Raw genomic sequence first — 18574 nt, 5'->3', positions numbered from 1 at the left:
AGGAAGAACGCCATGAGTGGCGGCCCGCTGGAGGTATGCAATCTAGGATCGCAGCAGCATTGACGTTTGTTATCGCCCGTTCTGTACGTTGAAGCTGCCCGCATGGATTGCATCGTGTGATAATCTGTAATAGCAGATAAATGCGTGTAAGAAGCTGGTCAGTATTGCAAAGTCGACCTATACTAGCGCTATTGCGTACAGCTATACGGATTATCACGGTACAGAGGGAAAACGGACCTGTCCCGTTTCTACTCCATATGCTGCATGGATTTCAGCGCGCGTTTCTTTTCGTCAAGGTTGCACTAACGTTGCGGCAGCGGCCCTTAAGTCACGTTAATCATGCGGAAAATGCAAAAACACGCAGCATACAAATGCACAAGTGCGGATTGCGTTTCACTGGCAAGGCCAACAGCCGCAATCGGTTTCTTTGGACCATCGTTGAAGAGCTCTCAGCCTTTTGCTTGACCTGTTGCCCTTGCATTTCGAGAGATGGCAGCGCCAGGTGGTTGCTGTTAAACGATCTTGCCGCGGTTGACTTCCGCCATTGCTCGGTCCTTCGTGCCGGCGCATTACAGTCCTATGGCGGCGACCAACCAGCGAATGTGGTTGAACTTTGCCCGGCTCACTTAACACCAGAGGTGTCGTTGAAGTTGGCACACTTTCCACGGCTGGCCGACGCCTTCGGACACGCAAGTCCCGCACGTTGAAGTGGCGTCAAGATACTGCGAGTGTCAAGGCAACAACCCGCCGGAACGTCGGCCCACGCACTTGGCCGACGGCTAGAGTCATTCCTCAATTTCCCGGTCACTGCACACCCCAGAACCACCACCACCACCTTAAGCTCGCCATCATGCTGCGTATCGTGTCCCGCTTCAACCAGCCTGCTCGCCGCGTCGTCCAGACCTCCAGCAAGTCGCTCGCTGGCGCGCACAACATGCAGTGCCGCTGCGGCAACTGCGTGCAGCACCCCATGGGCTGCACATGCCCTCGCTGCCAGTCGCGCTCGTTCTCGGTCAAGTCGCAGTCGCACTACGACATCCCCAAGACGCAGACCGCTGTGGTGTTCGAGAAGAACAACGCTCCTCTCGAGGTTCGCAAGGACTGGCCCGTGACGCAGCCGAAGGACCTGAAGCCTGGCGAGGTGCTGGTGCGTCTCGCCTACAGCGGCGTGTGCCACACGGACCTGCACGTGTGGCTGGGCGACTGGCCCCTGGACAACAAGCTGCCTCTGGTCGGAGGTCACGAAGGTGCTGGCTACGTTGCTGCCATCGCTGAACACTCGCACACGCACCTTAAGATCGGCGACCCGGTCGGTGTCAAGTGGTTGGCCAACTCGTGCCTCGGTTGTGAAGACTGCCGCAAGGGCCACGAGTCCACGTGCGTTGACGCCGATTTGCACGGCTTCACCGTGGATGGCTCATTCCAGCAGTGGTGCGTCTCGTACGCTGATCACGTGACTCCGATCCCTACGGACCTGCCGATGCACGCGGCGGCTCCGATCCTGTGTGCCGGCGTGACGGTCTACAAGGCTCTGAAGGAAATCGGAGGTGTGTGTGGTGACTCCGTCGTGATCCCGGGCGCCGGCGGTGGTCTCGGTCACCTTGCGTGCCAGTACGCCCGCGCCATGGGCTACCGTGTCATTGCCATTGACTCTGGCGACGACAAGCGTAAGCTTGTTGCTTCATACGGCATCAAGGACTTCATCGACTTCAAGGAGGGCAACGTCCGTGAAAAGGTTTTGGCTGCAACTGAAGGCCGCGGTGCCCACGCGACCGTCGTGGTGGCTTCGGGCGGCGAAGCGTATAAGGACGCGCTTTCGTTCCTGCGCCCCCACGGTGCCGTCGTGCTTGTGGGTCTGCCCAAGGACACGTACATCACCGCTGAGGTCTTCGGCTCGGTGCTGAACGCCCACCGTATCATCGGCTCGTACGTTGGCAACCGTCAGGACTCGATTGAGGCTCTGAAGCTGGCCGCTGCTGGTGACGTGTCGACGACCTACAAGATTGAGAAGCTCGACAACCTCCCGGACGTGTTCGAGCGCATGGCCGCTGGTAAGCTCGCTGGCCGCATCGTGCTGGACTGCGAGTAAAGCAGGTTGTTGTGAGCGCAGTCAGCACGCAATGGCTGCAACGTGTGGAGTGCTTTGTGTAGCGAGGACGCATTGAGAAGCAGTAGTGAAGTGGAGAGCAGCTCTGCTCAGTGCGAACGTACATGCCAATGAATCTTTTTGACTTGAAATTTGTAACGGTCTCCTTGAAGTTGGGTTTCACTTGTCGATATTCAAAAAAAGTAAGTCAAACGCACTGGGTTTCATTAAGTTGCTCGACAGAAAGCGTATGCGGATAATTTCTTGAATCTGGCTTTGCTCTGAAGCATCCAGTCAATTCAAAACTAATATTGAAGAGACACTACTTCATTTATAAGACCAGACAGGTTTCAAGTAATCCGAGTGATTGTAAACGATATAAATAAGGAAATACTGTGAAATGCGGCGGTTGCTGCATCGATTATAAAAATGGATTGGATATTTCCCATCAGGTTATACGGGGTACAGCACTCAGACGAGGTACAAAGTGACCTGCTGCGTGCAGGATGCAATTGGTGGGATGGTGGAGTAATGGCCAATGGCCAATGCACATGGGCAAATGACACATGCGAGTGCTGCTTCGCGCGGCGCGGGTTTTTATGCCGCCTCACGCCGATCGGACGCAAAGACGCCGAAATCTGCAGCTCCTGCTTGCAAAGTCCAATGCCGGCACCGATTCCGTCCACGCAAAAGCGGCGCCATCCGCAGTTGAGCTCATTCTGCAATTTGCCAGCTACTGCTCATCCAGTAAACTACTCAAGCTCCAGTTCCTGATCATCATGTTGCGCGTGGTGTCCCGTTTCAGCCAGCCCGCTCGTCGCGTGGCCACGACCGCCACCAAGTCGCTCACTGGTGCACACAACATGCAGTGCCGCTGTGGCAACTGCGTGCAGCACCCCATGGGCTGCACATGCCCTCGCTGCCAGTCGCGCTCGTTCTCGGTCAAGTCGCAGTCGCACTACGACATCCCCAAGACGCAGACCGCTGTGGTGTTCGAGAAGAACAACGCTCCTCTGCAGGTCCGCAAGGACTGGCCCGTGACGCAGCCGAAGGACCTGAAGCCTGGCGAGGTGCTGGTGCGTCTCGCCTACAGCGGCGTGTGCCACACGGACCTGCACGTGTGGCTGGGCGACTGGCCCCTGGACAACAAGCTGCCTCTGGTCGGAGGTCACGAAGGTGCTGGTTACGTCGCTGCCGTTGGCGAGCACAGCAACACTCGTGTGAAGGTTGGTGACGCTGTCGGTGTCAAGTGGTTGGCCAACTCGTGCCTCGGTTGTGAAGACTGCCGCAAGGGCCACGAGTCCACGTGTGTGGACGCTGACCTGCACGGCTTCACCGTGGACGGCTCATTCCAGCAGTGGTGCGTGTCCTTCTCGGAGCACGTGACCCCCATTCCGGAGGAGCTGCCGTTGCACGCCGCTGCCCCCATTTTGTGCGCTGGTGTGACCGTTTACAAGGCTTTGAAGGAAATCGGTGGCAACTGCGGTGACTTTGTTGTCATTCCGGGTGCCGGTGGCGGTCTGGGCCACCTTGCGTGCCAGTACGCCCGCTCCATGGGCTACCGTGTCATTGCTATTGACTCTGGCGACGACAAGCGTAAGCTTGTTGCTTCATACGGCATCAAGGACTTCATCGACTTCAAGGAGGGCAACGTGAAGGAGAAGGTATTTGCCGCCACTGAGGGCCGCGGCGCCCACGCCAGTGTTGTTGTCGCTTCGGGCGGCGACGCTTACGGTGATGCTTTGTCGTTCCTGCGCCCCCACGGTGCCGTCGTGCTTGTGGGTCTGCCCAAGGACACGTACATCACCGCTGAGGTCTTCGGCTCGGTGCTGAACTCGCACCGTATCATCGGCTCGTACGTTGGCAACCGTCAGGACTCGATTGAGGCTCTGAAGCTGGCTGCCGCTGGTGACGTGTCGACGACCTACACGATCGAGAAGCTCGACAACCTGCCGAGCGTGTTCGAGCGCATGGCCGCTGGTAAGCTCGCTGGCCGCATCGTGCTTGACTGCGAGTAAGTTTTCTCGCGTCGCCATTTCATGTGGAAGATGGTGATCAAGCTAGACTCTCCGTGTTGTACATTTTTCTAGCTGCGGGCAGTTTCTGGATTAGTGGTTAGAAGCAGATACTCTCACAGTCGAAGACTCAATGAAAAGAACAGTTTGGTCTTCAAACGTTTTGTTGCTTTGCTTAGTTCGGCAATGGCAATGAGCACTGTACGGCATCTATAATAGAAAATTCTGCTCGGTGGTTGTTCCGGTGCGAGCGCATGAGTCTCCTTACACGCAATGTTACCAACTTCACTAGAAAAAGCCATGTCGAGTATCCCGGAACAGCAAAGGCATCCATCTGCTAGCTATAAAAAATAGCACGATAAGCTAGGGACCAGAAGGGGAAGCTCAGAAGTTTGGGACCCCTACAGAAACAGAAGAGTGGGAAATGTTTATCGCCGCGGGGACCAAGTTGTGGATAAAACTGACACCAAGCAGAAATGCCAAGATCCGTATACGCCCTCCTAATTCCCACCAAAATGCTACACTACCCGTCATTGAAGTGCATTTTTCTACGATCCTATCGACCAAGGCACTCCATGTCCGTGAAAGAGCCCGCGAAGGATGTCCGACAGCCCTGCACAGATGGACGTAGGGATAAGCCGGGTAGTGTCTTGTGCTGCTCTCATTCCGATTGAGTTCTCAGTGAGATGTATCGACCAAAATAAAAAAATTGACGAGGACCTCAAACTCTGGCTTCTCCCTTTACCGGTAGGAGCACCCTGCTACGGCGACAATAGTTCTGATCTGCTACTCTGCGATAGTGCGTGCAAAGGCACGAAAGGTTGATCACTTGGCGTAAAGGTGAAGTCTCGCACGCGTCCAAAGTTTAGTTTGTTCCCAATCAACGGAGTCAAGTTGACTCAAGTCAACTTTCCGGACACGAATACCCTTGCTTCGCCAACGCCGTGAGATAACGACACTTTCAACCGTCAATACAGCGGTGAAAGTACAAGATAATTTCTTGACGAGAAAGTTACTTGCCATAGTCGTGGGCGTTCACCGGGTCGTTGACCCAGGAAGTGGTCATTCTGTGCTGCAGTATTAGCGCTAACCTTACCTCCAATTCGTTGGACGTGCGTTTCCCGCACCATATCCACGTGGCCATTAGCAGCGCCTCCAGCCAATACCCATTCGGAGCAACCGTCTCGTCGATGTTTTCTGAGGAACTTAATGGTGTTGATGCGGTTGAATTGCGCGGCTGCATCTATCGCAGTCGTCGTGCATCCTTCCTGGCCATGTTCGTGTAAGAAAGAAAGGACTTCAAAGTGTCCGTTGCACGCCGCGTCCTCCATCGCACTTGCCAATGCATCGTTCGGCGCGATTTATCGAGATGTCCACTTCTCGCAGCTACAACTCGTGCAGCCTTCGGGGCGGAAAAACACGATGTCAAGCCGCCTCTTTTCGGCGGCGAGGTTCATCGCTCCAGCAGTGAAAGCCTCCTCGCGCTGAAACTTAGTAGCTCTACATCACCTGCCGCCTTCGAGTTCAAGTAAGAGAAGCACAAGCTTGCCAATCGTTAACTGCAGCAAAACCGACATTCAGTGTCGCGTCCCGTCGGTAGTATATCCAGCATGCAAAAGACCGCGGCGTTGCTCTTCCAAATGGCGAGTTTCGGCAGCATCAACGAGTGGATTCACGAAAGTCTGTACGAACAAAGGGGAGTGTCTGGAATTGGGGATGTCGAAACTCGCCATTTGACTCATTTTGTAGTAATACGTTTCACCTCCACAATTCAATATAACACTTCACAGGTACTACGTGGTCCACACTATCCATTTTAACCAGCGCTGCTCTTCTCCGCCCGTCCCCAGCGAAGCCCACCATGTCAGCTCAAGGTCGTCGAGGCAACGTACGTAGCTCTGCTGCGTGTCTCCGCCGTGGCAAGCAAGAGCCTTCTAACCGTTTATACTGTATCATGCCTTGCAGGCGCGCCTACCTCCAGAAGTGAATCGCGTGTTGTATGTGCGTAATCTGCCATTCAAAATCTCTTCGGAAGAGCTATACGACATTTTCGGCAAGTACGGAGCCATCCGCCAGATCCGCATGGGCGTCAATAACGACACTCGCGGGTCGGCGTTCGTCGTGTACGAGGACATTTACGACGCCAAGAACGCGGTGGACCACCTCTCGGGCTTCAACGTGTGTGGCCGCTACCTCATCGTGCTCTACTACCAGGCCAACAAGATGCAACAGCGCAAGGGCACGGGAGACCTGACCAAACAGAAGCAGGAGCTCCAGGACCTCAAGGACAAGTACGGCGTCGAGTGAGCAGACGCAATGCAGAGAGAGCAAGAGACAGCCATATCTATCTATGCACTTTGCACTCGTTTTTCTTACTGGACCTTTGATTGAAGAGGTTCCTCTTGTTTTGTTATGGGTTCTTTGATTTTTGGTGTTTGGTGGTGGTTTTGAAGCAGTGCTGCCTTGTTGGCAATAATCGTGATGCCAAGTTTGCTGGAATCGAGTGGAGCTGAATCAAAAGGGTTTGTTTATCTTTTAGCTGAATTCATGTGACTGATACTCGTCTATCGTCGGGATACGAATTTTAATACTTACAAGAGGGCTCTCTGGGCTGCGTAACAAGTTTAACGAGTCTTTGCGTTGATTCTTGTGTTCCTGGTCCGAAGTTGTTGGATTTCTGGATAGACCATTGAGTGCAGCAACCGCAGGAAGTGTTTGGAAAGCCATCCTTGACGAAATCGCTGTGCTAAAAGACCGCATCTCCAATATGTATTTACATTTGGGGTCAATTGCAGTTGTACGCCTACTACATGTAGGAGGTATCTGGGTCGATTCCTAGCGCGTGCTGTCCTCGCCTCGTTCTGAATAGGCGGGTGGCGTCGGTGCTGAGTTCACGCGCTCCATCCTGGTATCAGTGCTCCGAAGTCTCGAATCTCATAGCTCAGGAACCTGGACAGTCCCGGCGTAACTTCACGAGCTCTGCGAGCAGGCTGCCGAGGATGGCGCTGTAGTTGGCCATGCTGACGAGTGGATGTTGTTGGCCAGAGGAAATTGAGGAGTGAGGAAGGCAAAGCACGGTTTCTGAGCTATGTGATTCGAGACTTTAGCCCGTTGATACCAAAATGGAGCGCCAGAACGAGACAAGCAGAGCACACGTACCAAAGGTAGTACAGTTACTGTACTACTTCAAGTGCAGTACCAGCGCGTAAGGAATCGGTCTCGACACGGCCTGCGCCAAATGCAAATGCACTTCGAAGTACACCCTTTTATCACATGGAAATACTGCCTACCTTCATTTCAACCGCACATTGTCCTCTTCACCAACTCTTCGTGTGCTTGAAATTCTCCACAAGTTGAAGACCACAACCGTGCCAATCCTTGTTGACGAATCCCCCTCGAAGTTGCAACCGAGGTCGGCAAAAAGGTCACGGCAGGATACTGACATTCGTTAGCTTTAGCTCCCTACATGGCGCCAAGTCGTCGAGCTCTCCTCGTCCACATTCCACAATCGACCTTCGGCGCCCGCAGCTCACTAAACCTCTTCTCTAGATCACGCCGGCCTCGTTCTTAAGCTTGTCCACGAGCTCGTCCACACTGGCGACCTTGATGCCGGCCTTGCGTGCGGCGGGGTCCTTGACCTCCACCACCTCAATGCGGGGCGTGAGGTCCACGCCGAAACTATCAGCGGTCAGCGTCTCAATCTTCTTCTTCTTGGCCTTCATGATGTTAGGCAGCGTAGCGTAGCGGGGCTCGTTGAGCCGCAGATCGGCGGTCACGACGGCGGGCAGGCCCAACTTGAGCGTCTCGACGCCGGAGTCCGTCTCGCGGGTGACGCTCACGGCGTCGCCGTCCACGGTCACGTCCGAGGCAAAGGTGCCTTGGCTCCAGTCCAGCAGGCCGGCGAGCATGGGGCCCGTCTGGGCCGCGTCGGCGTCGATGCTCTGCTTGCCGCAGATGACAAGCGTGGGCTCCTCCTTGGCCACGATCTCCTTGAGCAGCTTGGCCACGGCCAGCGGCTGTAGCTCCTGGTCTGTGCGCAGGTCCGTGGTGATGTGGATGCCGCGGTCGGCGCCCATAGCCAGCGCCGTGCGCAGCGTCTCCTGGCTCTGCTTCGGGCCAATGGACACAGCCACGACCTCGGTCGCCAGCTTCTTTTCCTTGAGGCGGATGGCCTCCTCCACGGCGATCTCGCAGAACGGGTTCATGCTCATCTTGACGTTCTTGAGATCCACGCCCTTGGGCTCCACGCGGATCTTCACGGCATAGTCCACCACGCGCTTCACGGGCACCAGGACTTTCATACTTGGATACACTTGTGCGACTTGGGAAGGATATCGGCGAATGTGCGGAGGGCACGTGCTCTGCCCGCACTTTGGATCGGGCGGAGTGGACCACGCCAAGCTACACCCAACACCGAGACCCTGTCTTGTAGAATATATATGCTATTTACAAGGAATCACCAAGAAACATAGCCTCTGTTTCAGCCTGTTTCATGTGGTGCACACTACGACGCCCATCTCGGGAGGACCCAAATCTCAGCTGCAAAATGGGCGCTTCGGAAAACGACTTGGATAAAGTATGCAGCGATTGGATGCCAGCAGATTGTGTGTCGGCATCCAATCGCGCTTCCTGCGAACGCTACGAGTTTATGAGGCGTGCACCTCGAAAACTCTTAGCTTCACCGCGTCGAAGAGACTTACCTTAATGTCAACTCCGAGCTCACCAAGCCCATTCAACATGGACTTTAAACGATGGATTTGATCCCCAAAATAATGCCCACCCGTTTCTGTTCCCGAATTCGAACCGTATTGGACCGGTGGTGGAGGGCCAAAGTCAAGCCATTCTGCGATTTGCGCCCAAGGACTCAAGAGCGTCTCCTGTGTGTCCGTCGGTCTACTCCTCGCCATCATGTTGCACCGCGCCGTGCGTCGCGTCTCTCGAGCTTCCTCCCGTCTCCCCCTCCTCTCTAGACGGTTCTCCATCGCCCCGGAGGTCTCCACTAGCCCTCAGTACATCGAGGAAGAGTACAACGACTCTGCGCACCCGAGCGCTGTCTCGGGCGTGTATCAGCTGCCTGGCACGCTTCATCTGGAGAAGGGGGAGAAGCTCGTGGCCCCGCAGGTGGCCTACACCACTTACGGGAAGCTGAACGCGGCGCGGGACAACGTGATCGTGCTGTGCCACGCTCTCACGGGTCATTCGCTCGTGCACCAGTACTGGGACGCCATGGTCACGCCTGAGTGGACGGACAAGTACTTCATCGTATGCAGTAACGTGCTGGGATCGTGCTACGGGTCCACATGCCCGACCTCGGTTGACCCGTTGACAGGACGCGCGTACGGACCAGACTTCCCCGCGGTGACGCTGCGGGACGCCGTCGCACTGCAGCGACGACTGCTGGAGGACGGACTGGGCGTGCGCCAGGTGCACGCAGTCGTGGGCGGTTCCCTGGGAGGAATGCAGACGCTCGAGTGGGCGTTCCAGGGACAGGACTACGTCAAGAGCTTCGTGTCAATTGCGTGCGGCGCGCAGCACTCGGCGTGGCAGATCGGCATCAGTGAACTGCAGCGGCAGGCCATCTACATGGACCCCAACTTCCGGGACGGCCGCTATTCGCCCAACGCCCCTCCTAATACCGGCCTTGCGCTGGCTCGCCAAATTGCGATGGTGAGCTACCGTACCCACGCCGCGTACAGCGAGAAGTTCGGACGTCGCGAGGAACAGCACGCTGAGAACGACCAACTGGCCTCCAAGCACGGACGCTATGTGGTGCAGTCGTACCTCGAGTATCAGGGAGAGAAGTTCCTATCTCGCTTTGATGTCAACTCATACTTGGCGCTGCTGCACATGATGGACACACACGATGTGGGTCGTGGCCGCGGTGGCCTCGAGGAGGCTCTGGCCTCGCTGTCCCAGCCGTCGCTGATTATCGGCATCGACTCGGACGTGCTGTACCCACTGTCAGAGCAGAAGCAGATCGCCGACGGACTCCCCAACGCGAAGTTTGCGGCGCTGTCGTCGCCTCACGGCCACGACGGGTTCCTGCTGGGCCAGGAAGAGATCAGCGAGCTCACCAAGAAGTTCCTCGACGAGAACGTGGAGTGAAGGAGATTTTGAAACAAGACGCAAGTCTGAAGACTCGGCTGGCTGCTCACCGCACGCCCCACAGAGCGGCGGCAGGTCGGTACGCTAAGCCAAGAGTTGCGAGAGTGAGTTTATAAGGGATGCAGCAAAAAGAGACTTCGTTCCTGTCGCGAGGGCCCAATCGACTCACGATGATGAGGACGATTCGGTTCGCCGACCAGCAGCGAAGTCTCGTGGCCATTATGAACGGCCGGAAAATGAATTCCCAAATGAAGTTGATGTTGCTATTGAAATCGGCGTTTGCTACGCTACCACATGTGCCTAGGGGAGTGAATATGTCTATCAAGTGTCTACAGTAGACGGCCTACTTGTAGAGCAGAGACGACATCTGCGAGACGCGCTTGCTCGAGTGGCGGAATCGTGCGGCCAGGCGCAAGTTGATGAGCTTGAGCACTGCGACGGCCGTGTGGGGTGCACGCGCCTCCAGTGTCTCCATAGCTACTGCGCGCAATCGCAGCACGACGCAGTCCGACGTGGCAATGTATTTGTACTCAGGGTCCACGCCTGCAACGTTGGGGGTGATGACGGAGCCAGAGCCAATCTTCAGCAGCCGTGATTTGGCCGTCGTGAACGGTGTCCACTGAGACTCCTCGGGCATCACGAACGACAGCTTGCGCCGATTGAAGACCCCGCCTAGTTCATTTGCGTCATCTTGCTCGTCCTCAATTCCGTTCCGGTCGCTGTCATTGTAGCCTGCAGTATCGCCAACGTCCGAGAAGCGAACACCAGGAATATTGTGTGCGTTCGAGAACTCGGAATCCGCCACAAAGTTCATGTACCCAAAGCAGACGAAGTACGTGTCGTCGCGTAGGCGATCAGGTACAAGCTGCGAGCCGTTCGGGACAACAACAATGTCCAGGTAGGCGGCCAACGGAAGCAGCTTCTGATAGCTGGTGGTGCCATCGTGCTCGGGAGACGCAGCCATGAAATGCTCCCAGAGCTCCAATTGACTCATACGCTTCCACTCGTTGAGGGACTTACCAGGTCTTGGAGTTTCAGGAGACGTGTGCATTTCATCAGGAAGCAACTCGTTCTCGCAGATCTCCAGCGCGATATCAATATCGCTGCTCAGAAGATGCACTCGATGCGAGTAGTGGTTCTGGCGCAGCGCGAGCTCGATCTCCGGCTTGAGGCCGCAAAAGTAAATGTCGAACATGTACATATCTGCAAGCGTCGAAGCCTTGCGGAAGTTGAGCAGCGCCGTGGCATCGAAGCTGGGGACAAGGCCAAAGTCGATAATCACGTACTGCAGCTTGGCAAAATCAAGCGAATGCACGCGAGTTTCGATTCGCTCCAGAATGTTGACAGACGTGCCGAAAAACAGGTATCCCTGCAATCGCAACACGAAGATGGCGCTTCCCTGGGCGTCGAGATAGGAAGTCTGCTCTGGAGTACGGTCCACCGCACTACGTGTCAGTGCTCCAGTTGTTTCGTGGTGGACGCATCCCACAGCGTGGATTCGCCAAATGAGCTCGATCATCGAAATAATGATTCCCATGGTAACGCTCTCCAACATGCCAATAACGAGAAAGCTCAAAGTGATCAGCACCACTGTCGCTTTCTCAATGGGCTTCAGAAAGTGGAATGGCGTTACCAGATACGCCTCCAAGAAGTGGAGCCCAACACTAAGCAGCAGACCGCCAAAGATGAACTTCGGCACAAACTGTAGCAGCCGGATACCAACCATCCACAGACCCGCAATCAGGAAGGCGCACACTAGCGCTGGCACCTTCTCATGCGCTTCAAACTGTTTCATGATGCCCATAGCAGAAAGGTAGTGGCAACCTCCGCAGCATCCCATCAAACCACTTGCCAAGTTGGCAAGTCCGATTACCCGCATCTCGTTGTCTGGCGAGATATCGCGTCCAAACAACGTTGACAACGACGTCGTAGCCACACTGTACTTCAGCGCTCCAAGAATTATCAGCGAGATCATGAAACCCATGCACTCGTGCGTTAAAGTGTGCCAATGCACGTGCTTGAAGTCAATCTCAGCCCACGGAAACCACATCGGAGTCTGTGCCACCACGACCGGATCCCACGAAAACACCCATCCATCCTTGCCCAGCTTCTCCATGCTGGATCCGTACATCGTAGCAGTCACCTGAAACCCCACAAGTGATAGGGCCAGCAAGCACGGAAACGAGATAGCCACCGGAAGCTTCAAGTACTGTCCAAACCTGGCAAGACTCGCGAAAGCCACCGCCGGGAGGATCAGCAGCTGCACGTCCCAAGTGAAGAACGCCTCCGTCAACGCCTTACTGGAAGCCATGTGCACGCCGTTCTTCATCAACTGAGCTCCGATACCCGACAGAAACCCTGCAATCACCGGATACGGCATATAATTGGCAATGGACGTGACTCGAAAGAACCCCATCAGGAAAAACACGAGACCCAAGACCATGGACGTAATGGCCACCATCATGACGGTCGTGGGCACCACCTTCTCGAGATCTCCGTGCAAATGGTTCGATATCTTCTCCGCCATCTCCGCCATAATAGGTGCCACGAAAACATCAATAGAGCCCAATGTCCACGGCGCACAGCTCTGCCACGCCAGCACAATGGACAGCACCGCCGTCCCGAGCAAGTTCATGTCAATGAAATGGGCGATCACTGAGGACAGCGGTGTACCGTGGCCCACCAAAACACTGGCACAGGACACTGCAAGTGTCGACGACAGCAAAAACGCGATCACGCCCGACGTCCCGTTCACCAAAACCTCCAGCAAAAGAGCTTTCATGCGTCGACTGTCAATTTTAGGCGAGTTGTCCATTTGGGTTCCCCCCGCTCTGGAACTGAAGCTGTCGAGCACGGAGAATGTGATTTGGGTACTGTTGCGGCTATTGAGCGGCCCATTTACTGCTCCGTATTGGCCCGGGCGGCTCTTGCTGCGCCCCTGGGCGCCCAGTAATAGTCCGTGCTTGGCCGCGTCCTGCACGCTTCGCACGCGTCGCATGAGCTGCTGTTTCTGGTGCGTGGGGGTGAGCGACTCCTCTGAGACGGCGTGGGGCGGCGGTAGCGCGGCGGGCGGCAGCGCGGGCGTCATCTCCACGCCTCCGCGCTCGAGGGGCAGCGCATCCGTCTCCATGGTGGACAATTGGTGACTGTGCAACGAGGTCTGATATTATGGGTCGTTGTGGGATTGACAGCGTCCGTATACAAAATTTGGACTTGGGTTTTGTATGGAAATAAGGTGACGTTGAAGTTTTGGGCATTACCATTTTGCGGGGTGGCTCAGCTGGTGCGAACGCAAGCGGGGATATTGTGCGGCGGAGAAAGTAGGAGAAGAAGCACTGGGGGGGCACTTGGTGCTGCAGATCGAGGGCCGGGGAGCAAATGCTGCTGTTGTTTGGTTATGGAATTGCAACTGGTGCAGCCCCGTAAATACGTTTTTGGGCGTGACGCGGGCGACGGGATTTCTGAAGTTTGAAAGTGGGATCGGAATGAGATGGCTACATTTCTCCTCGACAACGACAAGCACAAGAGGTGACCTCCAACACCGATGGGCCATCAGCGATGGCTGGCAACTGTAACCGAAGCGGAACTGGTTGTTGCAACGCGAGTTGGTGCTGCCATTGGTCTCTTCGCTACAGCACTGGCGGCCGCTACCCATTGACTTCGCTCTCCATCGCCATTGCGTTTGCAGGATGTTGCATTTCATCGGTGCGACTCGAGCGGCTATGCAGCCATTGTTGCGATACCCGTGATGACACCAGGGGCTTGCTTTAACCATCCAAGGGCTTGTTCTCGACGTGGCCTCGGCCTGAGGCCTTCATTGCCGCCGTCATTCCAGAATTTGCGCCGAGCCGAGCACGACCCAAGCTGCGACCCTTCTTCTTCGCACCGCGATGGAACCCACCGCCGAAGTGACTAACTCGATTGCCGGCAAGGTGTACGAGGGAGTGATCTCCGTCGTGTCCTACTTCGCGCTGGAGTACACGTCCAACTGGAACTGGCACCTTGAAGACCTCGGTTCGTTGATTCCGGTGAGTCCCATTTCCTTCAATTGCAGCCTCTGGTGCTGCACTTGGCTGACGAAATCTCTGTGCACCAGACCGCTTCCCCCTAATCAAGGAACCCTGGACACCGCTAAATACCACCCACTCGAGCGCGGCATGTGGAGCAATGAAGCAAGACTCTGCGGTACAGCGTGCCCTCGCATGTGTTGGAGTATATTTCGAGGCCACTGATAAATTATCAGTAGGCGCTGCAAAAGAACCACTTGAATGAAGAGAGCGAGAGCTGTGGGTATTCACATTTGGCGCTGATTGTTGCGCACGTAGTTCTTGACGTCTCTGACTTGGTCAATTGATCGGAGTTCAGGCGCTCCATTCCGGTACTAACAGGCCGAAGTGTTGAATCTCACAGCTCAGGAATCCAGCCAGACCCGGCGTGACCTTCACAAGCTAAGCGAGGAGGCTGCTGGCCATGCTTACAAGAAGAGGCTGTTGGCTTGGGGGGCGAAGACGAAATTGGGGGAGTGACGAAGGCGAAGTACGCGGGTGCACTATGGCATTTTGATAGTCCGCGATGGCTGCTTCTTGATATTGCTGTTGTTTATGATATACAGTATATTCGTCGTAGCCACTCTTGCTGCAGTTGCATTGCTATTAGGACGGACGCAGGGTTGGACACTCGTGTAATGACGGCACTCGTGGCGTTAAAAAGTCATATCCATATATACTCATATGGATATACTTCAAGCACTCGAAATTGTTGTGGCAGAGCATCGATGTCTGAAGCAATGGAATTTGAATTTGTCATTCTACGATTGATTTGTGACGCTGGTACAAATGGCTCGAGCGCATTAAGGTCTTGGATCCTCAACGTACGGAGGTGGATAGCGGCCAGATTGATGCCAATCTTGGAGACATAGTTTAAAATATTTGCTTCCTTTTTGGGGGCAACTTTAAGAACTCCATTCCGGTAAGTCAAGGCCTAGCGTGAACTTCTCAAATTGTGCTAGCAAGCTGACAAGAGTAGCGTCGATCTTGACAGAGTAACTTAATAGACAATGGTGGAGCCGATAAAGAACTTGGAGTAGCGAAGCACAGAGCACAAAATCTCAATGTCCAATTTCTATCAGCAGGTACTCCACTGGCATTTGGATTATGTCGCTTCCACCCCCGAAATGTGCATTTGGCTATCCAGTACCTGCTACATGGATTAGTTGTGGTGCTCTTCAGTATCCCTTTGCTATTGAAACGATACTATGGAAATGGGACGACAAGCTTAACCAAAGTTACGAGACGAAAATACTGCGTGAGTTGATCAAAAGACTGACGGGATACGTGAATACAAGTTACCTCGTTGCAGTATTGAATCACTACTGTAGTGGTTTAGTGATCCATCCATTTTGAACAGGAAAGAGAAATCGGCACCTACATCATCATCCAGATTAATACTCTCCATCGCAAGAAAGAAGCTCTAGATCTGGCTGAAGCAAGGAAGGTCATGCATGACCTCACTGTGACTTTATCCTTTATCCTTGGAACTAATTGCTGAGCCTACTTATCCCCCGACAAGCAAAGCTGAGATAGGTGTCATTTGGCGTAAAACCTTACTTTACTTTAATTTGGCAGAGTATCTCTGTGAGCCAAGTTTGAGGTACGCGCAACACTGTAGTGAGAGCGAGTGACGGATCTACGATCGATTCGTCAAGCTAGAGAGCTCGGACGAAGAACGCCTAGACGCCCCATTCTGGTACCAGCACGCCAAAATCTTGGATATCCCAATGCAAGGTAGCGGACAGCGGTGTCACCTCCACGAGCAGCTCGACGAGGCTGCCGAGAGCGATGTCCATCTTGGAGGCGTAGTCTGAAATGTACCCGAGCATCTTGATGGAGAATTCCAAGCTGGTGGAGGATCGCTGATGGAGAAGTGGACAATGAGGACGGAGGAAGCTGAGCGACCAAAAGACTGGTCATGCCGAATCAAAGGGATCCTGATCGCCCGCCACTGACGCATGGTATGAGCTTGCAACAAGCGTAGAAGTAGGTGGTGTACGTGGTCTGATAAATATGGACCTCCCCCGCTTGTCGTGGGCATTTACGCGATGATCCCCTCGTAAGCTCACCATGCATCTCCTGCTCCGCAACAACTCGGTCTTGACTGAAGACTCTAGTCGCAAAGACAACATTCATCCATGCGCTTCATTCCCGCTTCAACTTGAAGTACCAGTCACTTTTGACGTGTAAACACTTGGATGAGCTCGATCGCCCTGCTCAAGGTCGAGGCATTGTCCATTTTGCGTTGGAGACCATCCACCACCTACCTGTAGTACTGTGCTAATGGAGCTGAAGGATTTGGCGCCTCTGCTGTTGCAGCGTGAGCGTGAGTCCAGCAAAGACGTCGATGTGGAGCTGCTGACCAATACCCTTCGGGGTGGCCATGCAGCAAACGTGCGTCGCAAAGAGGCCGAAGCTGCCATCTCGCAGCACGTCGAGCTGTCCAAGCGTGAGGCAGCTTTCCAGAACCACACGCAGCGCTACGAGAACGCTCTAAAGAAGACCTTCCACTATGTGAAGCTTATTCAGAGCAGCAAGGTGGGCAGTGACGACCAGCAGATCATGTACGACGCAATCGGAGAGAAGCTGCCGATCCAAGTGCACCGCTCCATGTTCATTCCGACGCTCGAAAACCAAGCGGACGACGAGCAGCAGGCCCAGTGGCTGCCGCTCGCCACATCTTACCGGGTCCTCGGTGCCTATGCGCAGACGGAATTGGGCCACGGATCAAACGTGCAAGGTCTGGAGACGACGGCCATCTACGACAAAAAGACGCAGGAGTTCATCATCAACTCGCCTACTCTAACGAGTCGGAAGTGGTGGCCTGGGGGTCTAGGCAAAACCGCGACGCACGCGGTCGTGCACGCCCAACTTCGCATTGACAGCGAGCAAAAGGGCGTGCAGGCCTTCATTGTGCCGCTGCGGTCTCTCAAAGACCACAAACCACTGTCCGGTGTGGAAGTAGGCGACATTGGACCCAAGGTGGGCTTCAACTCGCTCGACAACGGCTACGCGCTCTTCCACAACGTGAGAATTCCACGACGTAACATGCTCATGAGGTATGCCAAGGTGCTGCCTGATGGGACGTTCATCAAGCCGCCGAGCTCCAAGCTCGTGTATCTGACCATGACTCAGATCCGAGCCTACTTGATCCTCAAGTTGGGCTTTGCGTTGGGGGCTGCTACGACCATCACGACGCGCTTCAGCACTGCTCGTGTACAAGGTCGGAAGGTGAATGCAACAGGGGACGAGTTGGCCAAGGAGAACCCTGTGTTGGACTACCAGAACCAGCAGCATGCTCTTCTTCCGTTGGTGGCGCTATCCTATGCTGCCAACTTTGCTGGGCGTGCCATGGTCAACTTGCACGACCAAGTTCTGGCCATGGTTACGAGTGGCAAAACCGAGTTCGCCGCGCAGACGGCGGAGCTGCACGCCATCTCCTCTGGACTAAAAGGCTGGCTTGCCGACCGTGTGAATGACGGCATCGAGCACTGCCGTCGCCTCTGCGGTGGCCATGGCTTTTTGCAGTCGAGCAACCTCGCTCACCTCTTCGCTGAGAATGTCGGAGCTTGCACCTTTGAAGGAACGGCAGACGTTCTGGTCCAACAGCACGCGCGCTACCTATTGAAGGAGCTTTCACGGCTCACTAACGCCCAAAATGAAGGACCAGCAGCATTTCTCAGCCGCGGTGACCACTACGCGAACCCGAAGCTGCGCTGCAGTGCCAACCGCGCGGAGGACTTCGGTAGCTTCAAGGTCCTGGTGGAAGCATTTGAAGTTCGTGCAGCTCGATCGGTTCGAACACTGGCGCATGCTATGGCAGCATCGGGCAACGACTCAAACGCGTGTATGATGCTAATGACCACCGCGTCGACGCACCACACGGAGCTGCTCTTGCTGAAGTCGTTTATCTCGGGTGTTGGTTCGTTACCTGTGGGATCGACCAAGACAGCAGTGACGCAGCTTTGCCAGCTCTTTGGCGCTTGGCTTTTAGTCAACGGACTCGGCGACTTCCGCCACGACGACTACATCTCCACTGCGCAGGCCGACATGGTGCACGAGCAGCTTGCCAACCTGCTGCCATTCGTTCGTCGCAACGCTGTCCGCTTGACGGATGCTTGGGACTTCAGCGACTTCGAGCTCAACTCGGCGCTGGGTCGATTCGACGGAGACATGTACCGTGCACTTGTCGAACACGCTGAACGTGAGCCCTTGAATGCCTCGCAAGTGCCGGAAGGTTACGCCAAGTACCTTCGTCCTCTCATCAAGTCTGCGCTGTAGCGTGGGTACGAGTTACACGATGGGGCGGTCAAAGCTGT

The 18574-nt window shown here is 55.0% G+C and overlaps 7 protein-coding genes across 7 annotated transcripts; 5 read left to right on the top strand and 2 right to left on the bottom strand.

Moving 5' to 3' along the window:
• Positions 1-850: 850 nt before the first annotated feature.
• KRP23_13156 (Alcohol dehydrogenase 3, mitochondrial) lies at positions 851-2089 on the top strand (the record flags this gene model as incomplete). Its single annotated transcript, XM_067883833.1, has 1 exon — positions 851-2089. One exon carries the CDS (start codon positions 851-853, stop codon positions 2087-2089), a length of 1239 nt encoding a protein of 412 aa, XP_067739240.1.
• Positions 2090-2865: 776 nt separating this feature from the next.
• Positions 2866-4104, top strand: KRP23_13155 (Alcohol dehydrogenase 3, mitochondrial; the record flags this gene model as incomplete). The annotated part of the gene is made up of 1 exon (XM_067883831.1): positions 2866-4104. The coding sequence occupies one exon, from the start codon at positions 2866-2868 to the stop codon at positions 4102-4104; it is 1239 nt and encodes a 412-aa protein (XP_067739239.1).
• Positions 4105-5962: 1858 nt separating this feature from the next.
• On the top strand, positions 5963-6408 carry KRP23_13154 (Splicing factor 3B subunit 6-like protein; the record flags this gene model as incomplete). The annotated part of the gene is made up of 2 exons (XM_067883830.1): positions 5963-5989; positions 6067-6408. The coding sequence occupies 2 exons, from the start codon at positions 5963-5965 to the stop codon at positions 6406-6408; spliced, it is 369 nt and encodes a 122-aa protein (XP_067739238.1).
• A 1238-nt stretch (positions 6409-7646) lies between these two features.
• KRP23_13153 (Electron transfer flavoprotein subunit beta) lies at positions 7647-8402 on the bottom strand (the record flags this gene model as incomplete). The annotated part of the gene is made up of 1 exon (XM_067883829.1): positions 7647-8402. The coding sequence occupies one exon, from the start codon at positions 8400-8402 to the stop codon at positions 7647-7649; it is 756 nt and encodes a 251-aa protein (XP_067739237.1).
• Positions 8403-9009: 607 nt separating this feature from the next.
• Positions 9010-10206, top strand: KRP23_13152 (Homoserine O-acetyltransferase; the record flags this gene model as incomplete). Its single annotated transcript, XM_067883828.1, has 1 exon — positions 9010-10206. The coding sequence occupies one exon, from the start codon at positions 9010-9012 to the stop codon at positions 10204-10206; it is 1197 nt and encodes a 398-aa protein (XP_067739236.1).
• Positions 10207-10549: 343 nt separating this feature from the next.
• Positions 10550-13336, bottom strand: KRP23_13151 (putative vacuolar membrane protein; the record flags this gene model as incomplete). Its single annotated transcript, XM_067883827.1, has 1 exon — positions 10550-13336. The coding sequence occupies one exon, from the start codon at positions 13334-13336 to the stop codon at positions 10550-10552; it is 2787 nt and encodes a 928-aa protein (XP_067739235.1).
• A 3202-nt stretch (positions 13337-16538) lies between these two features.
• KRP23_13150 (Peroxisomal acyl-coenzyme A oxidase 1) lies at positions 16539-18536 on the top strand (the record flags this gene model as incomplete). Its single annotated transcript, XM_067883826.1, has 1 exon — positions 16539-18536. The coding sequence occupies one exon, from the start codon at positions 16539-16541 to the stop codon at positions 18534-18536; it is 1998 nt and encodes a 665-aa protein (XP_067739234.1).
• Positions 18537-18574: the final 38 nt, after the last annotated feature.

The sequence above is a fragment of the Phytophthora ramorum genome (genome assembly GCF_020800215.1).
Source record: "Phytophthora ramorum isolate Pr-102 chromosome Unknown Phyram_PR-102_s0016, whole genome shotgun sequence".
Classification (NCBI taxonomy): Eukaryota; Oomycota; class Peronosporomycetes; order Peronosporales; family Peronosporaceae; genus Phytophthora; species Phytophthora ramorum.
This window is presented reverse-complemented; position numbering and strand designations above follow the sequence as displayed.